Raw genomic sequence first — 9,581 nt, forward strand, 5'->3', positions numbered from 1 at the left:
CTCAGTGGTTTTAGCTGGCCTTCCACATGGTGAACATATGTGCATGCAAAAAAATATGCCAAGGTGTGAAAAAAATTCCATGAAAGGAAAGGTAAGCAAATAAGAATTTGAAAGCATCAGCAACTTTATTTACAGAGCCCCTAAAAACAAAACAAAGCAATTATAGAACAGCTTGAATTCAGACCTGCAGAGGTCACAATGCTGATTAAGGCAGATTTGTGCTGATTTAAGCGTCGGTAGGATTCACATCTCAATTCTATGCATTGTCCCACCTGCAAGACATGCTTAAGAACATTAGGGTATGATGCCTTGGAGGGGCAGTGACTGGAGCATAGCCTGTATGAAAAAATAATTGCAGGTAAATACTTAAGTAATTTTACATTCAAATAGTTTGTGTCATGGGGGGGGGTCAAAGCTCTAGTTAGTCCTCCTCCTCCTCCCTCCAAAAGAAATGTTTCAATGTGACATAATGGCAATTCCTTTTAAAAATGTAAACAAATAAAATTATGAATTGAGCACTGTATAGACTTGAAACAATTGGGGTCCCTTTTCCATCCATTTCAGAAGGGTTTTATGCTCAAGCTCCCCACCAAATTCAGAGACACAAAATATCAGCAGGCATCTGATATGGACGCAGAAATGCATGTTATATCACTTTGGGTTGGAGAGAATGGGTGACAGCTTAGGTGCTGATATAGAGTCTTACTGGTTGAATTGAACTGTTCACTTGCTAACACAAAAAGCACTTAATAGCTACAGAAGCACAGCTACTTAGGGATACATTCAGTGGCGAGTGGAATTTAGTAAAGCCTGCAACTAAAGAACGGACTTCAATTGACGCCTACTTGGTATCAGGTAATACTTCTGGTTTTTTCTCTGAAAGGGAGAGAAACCCTCACTGGCGGATCAGGGCTTTTCCATCTCTTCTCTGCACTGCAGCCACCAGCTCTCTTAAAAAGTTACTCCTGAGGGAACAGCATGGGAACTAGCATGGTGTACTGCCAATGAAGGAGAGTGAAAGTTTAGACCAGGGATGGGGAACTAACGTAGTCCAGCATCCTTGATTTTGGGTGATGCTGAGGCCAATGAGAGTTGGAAGTCCAACATCTGGAAGCCCCAAAGTTTCCCATCCCTGATGTAGAACAATGTGTTATTTTTGTCATCCAGCAGTTGAACCAGTTAGGAGGGGCGGGGGGGGGGGAGATGCCTATACCTTTATAAGCCAATTTTCATGGCTTAATGAAAAGAAAATGCATTAAAATGATGGCTTTTGTTTGGAGATTCTAAGCCTGAAATCCAGCCCTGGAACAATGAAAATTTTCACTCCATTTAGTTTGCTCCACTGAGCTAGCGGTGGTAATCAGAAAGGGATCAAAGTCAGATAAGAATAAAAAGAATGTACAAATCAATTTATAAATGGAAAATATTAGATGAGCAAATAAAAATAATTACCCCATCAGCTACCAGTAAAGCATATATAATACTAAGCCCTTAATTGCTTGCTCATAACCTTCCACCTGTTCAAACTAGTTAAAAGCTTACTAAATCCCTAGCCTTACAACAGTTCAACCTAAAGATTAAGGGGTGGGTGGGGTTTAGCTACCAATCCCAGAAGGGATAAAAGAAACTATTTTTTTTGGACCTGGGGCAAAGTTGAGAACGATGAACTCAGGATCTAGTGTAAAGGCTTCAGCATCGTCCAAATGGTAAATAGGTTCATGTAAAAAATAAAGGGAGGATGTTTAAAATTGGAATTGCAAGATTTGAGTCGCACAAGAGAATAAACAGAAAGTAAAATAAAAATAAATAGGATTTTATGGTAAAGAAACCATAAACTGTCTATTCAAAACTGTCCATCAGCCAAACTTCCAGACCCAAAAAGCAGGCTCAGAATAAATGAGCAACTTCTAAAAATGAAGGTGGGACATGCACAAAGCAACAAATCCCTTCTCCTATCAGAGAGGACAAACTGGGCTCCAAAAGTCTGATCATAGGACTCCTTTTAGAAATCTCTTCTTCTTAGTAGACAGCCCCATGTGGTCTTAGCAGCATAGTTCCTACGTGTGCTCTTTTGCCAGTGTGCATAAAACATTGTTCAGGAAGAAAAGGTGTTATTGAGAATCTGGCTTTATATTCAGAGGCATGTCTGGTTTGGTTTGTTCTTATTTTTTATGTTGTGAACAGCCCTAATCAGAAGTATAGAATAAACTGGTTGCTGGTGATGGGAGCTCTCTAATGAAGTCATAGTCAGAAAAGAAGCAGTTTGAAAAAAGGAGCTGTTCTGTAACCAAAGGTTCTATTTCTTTTACACACACAACAGAGAGGCACATGGGGTATGTGTGGACTATTTACATGATTGGAACAAATATTCATTTGCCATAAACCAGAGCAAACCCTGCTTAGATCCCATTGATTTCTGTGGGAATTAATTGGTACGAAATTTCTCTGGCTTCTAACTACTCTTTACTAGCACATCCACATATGAGTGGTGGGTGGGGAGCTTACTTACTGGTCTTTGTCTGATACCTATTCTACTAAGGAAAATTGTTTCTTAACGCTGTTTGTTTTTGCATCATGAAGACTTTCTACATCAATTTCAATGTGCGCCATTCCTGACCCTTTTCCCCTGTTGCATTTCAGCTTGTTAGCGATTTGTTGGAATTCTGTTTCTACACCTTCCGGGAGTCTCAAGCTCTGAAAGTGGAGTTTCCAGCCATGCTGGTAGAAATCATCAGTGACCAGTTGCCCAAGGTGGAATCTGGGAATGCCAAGCCCCTCTACTTCCACAGGAAGTGACAGAAAATGTCTTAATGGAGAAAAAAAAAAACTTTGCCTTAAGTTTCCCTGTGCTATTCCACACCCATGAAGGACCCGAGAAGCCAACATTTAAAACATGCTATACAAAATTGTTCAATGGTCTCTAAATAGTCTGAAAACCATAGCCAGGGTTTGGAGGATGGAAAGCAGCTTATGTGAACTAGACGAGCAAAGTCGTCAAGATGCATCTCCCCCCCAATAACCCAACATTTAGGAGAGAAAAAAAAAATGTTCCTGTTCCTCTGGATGAAAAGCCATATCTAGTCAAATAACTCTTTGATTTTGATATTTTAAGAGATGAACATTTTAAATATGCCATGTAGTTTCCGGTATTGTTTGCTTGTTTTAAAAAGGGTTCAAGGACTAATATGAACTTTTGAAAAGCTTACTGTTGGTTTGCACATAAAACAAAGTCAATATGGGGCATTAATAATTGTACTATACACACACACACACACACACACACACACAAATCCCTGGATGTGTAAAATAAATAATGGAGCATTTGGTGTGGAATAATCTTGGTATATTAACCTGCGGCATTTGTTATCCCATATTATCCATCACAGATGATCTACACTGTGTTAAGTGTTCATTTATTATTTAACTTGAAAGGATAAGATGTTAAAATAAATGCCCTGGTTTCGATTTCTAGTATCTATTGTGCTGGCTTTACCAATAATTTTTCGCAGTCTTTTGCTGTATTGTACATTGCTGTATGTATAAATTGAAGGACCTGGAAAAAATGGTATAAGGAACTTTTGTAAATGAGACCTAAAAAATCTTTAATGGTTAATAGGATGAATGGGAAAGTATTTTTGGAAGAATTCTATTTTGCTGGAGACTATTTAATTACTCTTTTTGTCTAAACACAAGGTAATTTTTTTTGTAAAGTGAATTGTTCTGCATGCATAATGAACCGTTTACAGTGTATTTCAGAAAGGGAAAGCTGTGCCTTTTTAGCATCATATCTAATTTACCATCTGACAGTGTCTGCTGTAAATAACCACCCATAGCCATTTTCAGTTGCACTTCTTTTCTGTCCATTTTCATCCATAGTATCTGTCTGCTTTTACATGACTCTAGCACACAAGAGTTCTGCTCCATGCCTCTAGCTAGCTGTGTTTGCAGCTATCTGCACATTTCACATCTACCAAGATAGACTCCAAAGGGCACAACCCACTAAGAAATTGTCTCGCTGAAGTGAATGAAGATGTGGAAGCACACAGTACTTCATACATTTCAGTACAGCTTCCTGAGGACAGTATCCTATTAGGTTGTGCCTAGAGTCTCCTCAAAGGCTCGTCAGTCATGGGACAAGGTGAGATTCTGCCTGCCAATCTGTTTTATTTCCAAGGCTGCAACTCAACACACAGCTAGGCTGAAATCCTATACACACTTATCTGGGACTCACCTTTGAGCAGACATGCATAGGATTGCACTCCTTGATTTCAGTGGGACAGTTTGGGTGTCTAATATTGTAACAAAGTTGTGGCTAAAAGGGAGAGCTAAATAATAATAGTGGGGTTGGTTTTTTTGCTTCTCCTTTTCAATCTGGAATGTACATAAACTACAAAAAAATGGGGCTAAAAATGTGAGAAAATAAATTTCAACACACATACTAGGTAAAATTCTGGAATGATATAATTATGTGAAAGAAGATACGCTATTGACAAATTTGGACTGGGGTGTGTGTGTTATCCTAGATCATAAACCTACTTATTTGGAATTATGTGCTACTGACTTTTAGTACAAATTATTTCCTTGTAACTATGTTTAGAATTACTGCTCAACTAGTTAGTAACTTAATATTAATACCATAACACTTTTACAAATCAGTGCTAAAACATAGCTAACAACTTTAGGCATGAGCCTTTAATCTGGATTTCTCTCAAGACTTCCTTTATGAACTGAGATGATGAAAAATGTATCTTTCTTGGGGTGATCAACATTATACATTTTATAAATAATTTAAGCATTGGAGGCTGCATTATAGCAACATTTCCTATGACCATTGATATTAAATACAAATGTAAAGAGAATAATTGTCAGAGTTATACTTCTGGTAAACTTGTGTCTAGGTAAAGTTTGTGACAATAAAAGAAACCTTAACAAAGTCTGGGATCCAAAGACCTCCAAGTAGGCATTGCCCAGTGGGATTTTCCCTCCCCCAGCTGAACACCAGATTCCAATGATGTATCACAAGCTGCTTTTGAAAGTGCCCTCAGTTTCAAAGTGGTTTTCTATGTGGCACAGAGAGAAGAAAAAGAAGCCCAAAGTTTCCTTACAAAGTCTCTTTGTATCCTGCCCGCAAACTCTCAATAATCAAGTGTGCATTAGATTCAGAAATTTGAATGTTTGCATCTCATAAACAGGATGCAAACATTACTACTACTATTTTTAAGTCACATGTCTCATTGAATGGGAAATCTGTTAAGGTACGCTCAGAAAGAGTCAATTTACACATGCATATATTATTTGCAGTTTTAGAAATCTTAATTCATAAATTAGCTCCTTTGATCTGCACAGCAATATGAAAGCTGCTCTTCTAAAGTGATAAAAATACACCGCATGCAGACTGGTTGTTTATATTGAAGAAGTGGTCACAAATCTCCCTTTCATTTACCGTTTTTTTTTAAAACCATACTGAAATTGGAATTTCAAATTATTCAGGTTTGTGGTAAACGCAGTATGGTGCTGCATTTTTTTATTAACAAAGTTACTGAATCTTTTTTTATCACTAAGTAACTTTGCCTAATTAAAATATTAAAGCCATATTCTTTTTTTAAAAAATCCACTGTTAGATGTCTGTCCCAATTCATGTTGTTGTCTGATTGCTATTATTTTTTGTACCTTATTGCATATAATCTTGGTTTGGTACAATTCATAATTCACAGAAATGTCATAAGTAAAACACTACATTAGTTTTAAAAACAGTTTATATCTTTATGCAAAATATATGTCTGTCTTTGCAAACAATTGTAAGCAGATTATAATAAATCCTTTACTTTAATCACCTGTTTATGAAACCATTGATTATTGCTTAGAAATAATAAAAATGAAAAATGAAAAAAGGAAGGAATCAGGAGTACATTGTACTTTAGAATGAAACAGGCATCTGTCTCCTGCAAAATAAGATAAAAGTTAACTTCAAAATGTCAAAATGATAAATTGTGTTGATCGAGTGTAATGATTTTGTGGCTATGAATGACTGAAAATATACAGCAAGAATATTGTATTCTTAAGTAAAAAATGTAAAATAGTTTTAATTTACTGCAGTGGGTATTTCAAGAATAACATTGCATTGCAGTGTGTAACCATTTTGTTGCACAGAACAAAAGAGAAAAAGGACTAAAAGCTTGCAATATCAACATCTTAATAAAATATACTTTATAATCAATAATGCAAAAATCTAATTCACAGGGTGGTATTTTCACTGACTTTTTTTTTTTTAAAAAAAAACCTTTATGAATTTAACCCATTCTACATTTAATGCACTTTTGATTGTCTATTAAAGATGTGACTTTTTATAGAGGGGAGGGGGGAGAAAGAGAGAGAGAGAGAGAGAGAGAGAGAGAGAGAGAGAGAGAGAGAGAGTGTGCAGGAGGGTGCAATTTCATCTGGCAGGTGAATAACCTGATAGGCAGCAGTTATAATGCCAGGATTCTCAGTTATGTTTCAGAGTTCATGGCGTTGAAGAGCACATTCCTCTGGGAACTTTGCACTTGTGCAGAAGAAGTTCTTGGCAGATTGTGTCCTGATTATATAATGCTAGATGAAAAATATAAGCAGGCAGAAACTATGGTGTAAAACGACATCTATGCATAATAATGCATTAACAATTAGGGGCTTGCTTCTGTATGTTTAAACTTTTTGAATAAATAGAAGATTATTGTTTGGCCTTTATGTTAATGTCTTTAAGTACCTAATTTTTTATAAGTTGTATAAATATACACAAATTAAAATGGTGTGATTCCCGGTATTCCTTGCGCTTTGATATCAACCACACTCACCTGAAGATGCATCTGTTTCTTTGGGGAAATGCCCTTGAGTGAAATTAGATACATGATGCAGTTTTTGTAAGTCTTATTTGCAACACCTGCCTTCGTAGTAACAAGGGCTTTGATGGTGCAAGTTGCTTCACCTGGGCTTCACCATTCAGGTAATCTCTCCGATATTGTAGACTGGCACAAATTGCCCTTAACATCCAAGTAAACTTATTAGGATGAGGCAGCTAAGGGCAATTTGGCTCCAAGAAGCCAGTATTGGAGCATTAGGGTTGTATCCTTAATTTAGCACCACATGGCAGATGGCTTTTGAAGGGAGACCATTGCTGGATTTCCCATTGGAAAAGGACACGATTGCCAGTGTGGGCTGGAGATAGGAACGTTTTATGACACAAACGTAGGGGAACACTGAAAGGGATGCCTTTCACAGAACCTTTGTGTGGGGCAACTTGGCAAAGATGTTTAAACCATGCCCGGTGCAAACGAAAGCCCAAAGCTGAAAGAAAAAGCACCATGAGCGTTTCTCTGAACACCTGAACCATTTTATACATATACTGCTGGGAATAGACTTCTCCAAAGCTGGCTGCTACTTTTTTGACCTTCTTGATATAAGTAATTATCATAATTTACACACCCATTGGTTTAAGAGAAAATTGGACCATGTTTCTAAAATAATATTCACTGGAATACTAAGGAAGCAATTCTGCCTTTGCAGATAATACTGAAGGTCAAGCTACCCACAATCTTTATCATGGGGACAAAGCGGGAGAAAGACTTCAGTGTAGTCCCAGCACAGCAGCCATTAATTGGTTGAATGGGTGATGTTCTTTGACCTGGCATGGAGAGTTTCTATGTGACCACCATCTTGTCAGAAAGTGGCAATATAACCATGCAACCTCTCCGTGTAATACCAGAGCCTCACTTCGCAAATCAAGAGTACAGGGCTCAGTTGGTTTTTTAATTCATGCTGGCAAAATGCACATCCCCCCCACCAAAGTTAACCACCAGTCTTTGGGTGGCAAAAGTAAAAGTCGGAACCAAAACTGTTCCAGTCTGATTGTTTCGTCTGCACATATACATATCCTCCCTAAAACACTTAAGAATCACCTATGCCTGCCCCCCCTCTCTCTCTCTCCCTCTATAATTTCAGCCTAGTTGTTTATGCACAGTCACAAAGTAGCATGACCAAGCAGTAAGTTGGCACCAAAATGTTGTCTATTATCTCGACTTTCCACGTTCCCCTTCAAATCAGCACCCGACTTCTGCCCCACATACATACGATTGTATGGAGCAGCAGGATGCTTGCTGACAGCTTCCCACATCCAATCCCACTGCGACTCTGGAAGATGTTCAGGCTTCTTCTCCATGCAGAGGTCACTCTCAACATGCAGAAATTCTGCAAACGGCACCTTTCATGGTTGCACTGAACACTCAGGGCTAGGCCATAAGGTACAAGTCTGTTTATGCTATGCACATTCTTTACAGCAGAAAGAGTGAAATGACTTACATCCATAACGTGTGCCTCACTCTCTTCCCCCCACCGTACCCTTGTAACAGTTGGAAAAGAAGAGAATCTGATTTCCATTACATTACTCCGCAAGCATCTGCACTGTTTTCGGTCACATTTCCTAACTGCTTGATGATCTCCCAAGTAGAATCACCTTAAAGCTATCTGGCAAAGATTATAGCCTCAGACACAAAGAAGTATATTAATGCCCCACAGCCTGGGAGAGTTCCAGTTGGACCAGGGAGGCAGAAGTACATTGGATCACAACTGCACCATCTGGAAATGATTTGTGAACACTCTGAGGGCCTTATAGTTCTGGGCAAAAGAACAGACAATGATTGTCAGTTAAAGCTCATTAAAGAAAATAATCTGAAAGTATAAGTAGACAAAGCTCTTTTAAAAGATTATATTTTTTTGCCATTAGTTAGGGAGTTTGCACAGGTAAAATATTTACTGTCTATTTGTTTAGGAGTAGGTGTACTTTTAAAGCAGATTAACAGTTGATTAAGTCATTTCATTAAAATCCCTGCCAGTAAGATATACAGCAGGCACCCCCAAACTCGGCCCTCCAGCTGTTTTGGGACTTCAATTCCCATCATGCCCGACCACTGGTCCTGTTAGCTAGGTATGATGGGAGTTGTAGTCCCAAAATATCTGGAGGTCCGAGTTTGGGGATGCCTGATATACAGCCTACGTGAACCAAATTCCCACAAATACGTATCTGGTAAGCAAGGTATATGGAAGGCCAAACAGATCTAATGGGGCTCTGTCTCTGTTGTTTTTCAGAATAAAAATGATTGTCATTTGGGGTGAGTAGGATTTCCTCAGCAGCTGTAAGTTTCTTCTACTTGTAGCTTTCTTTGCTCTATCAGGTCATGTGTGTGCAAAAGCATACCACCAAAATGCTAAAAACCCAAAACATTCTGGGATGTACACATAGCAACAGTTGCTGAATTAGGACCCATAGCTGCTCTGCTTAAGTTGGTAAGTGAATTGTCCCAAACACATGAAAACCCTTGTCAAAACTGATGACAGGGGCCCTTTCTTAGGCTGGTCTGCCATCAGGCAGCTTCCTGGCATAATCAGGAATCTGTTGACTGGGACCAAGGCCTTTAAAACACTTAATGCAAGTATTTTTAAGGGGGGAAATCAGGGATTGGGCTTTCTGACACTTTCTGTTCCTCAACTGACACCCTATTAAAACAGTTAATAGAGGGATCACCTATTTATTGTTTTTGCTGCAAAAGACT

The 9,581-nt window shown here is 38.4% G+C and overlaps 1 protein-coding gene across 9 annotated transcripts in view; it reads left to right on the forward strand.

Moving 5' to 3' along the window:
* NR3C2 (nuclear receptor subfamily 3 group C member 2) overlaps positions 1–6,723 on the forward strand; it is a 137,413-nt gene extending 130,690 nt beyond the window's left edge. For all 9 annotated transcript variants that reach the window (XM_081875259.1, XM_081875254.1, XM_081875252.1 and 6 more), the window contains one exon: positions 2,641–6,723. In XM_081875259.1, coding sequence (XP_081731385.1) covers positions 2,641–2,796 — 156 coding nt within the window. In that variant the 3' untranslated portion in view covers positions 2,797–6,723. The remainder of the gene's footprint in view (positions 1–2,640) is intronic.
* Positions 6,724–9,581: the final 2,858 nt, after the last annotated feature.

This window comes from Podarcis erhardii (genome assembly GCF_964252035.2).
Source record: "Podarcis erhardii genome assembly, chromosome: 9".
In the NCBI taxonomy this organism is placed as follows: Eukaryota; Metazoa; Chordata; class Lepidosauria; order Squamata; family Lacertidae; genus Podarcis; species Podarcis erhardii.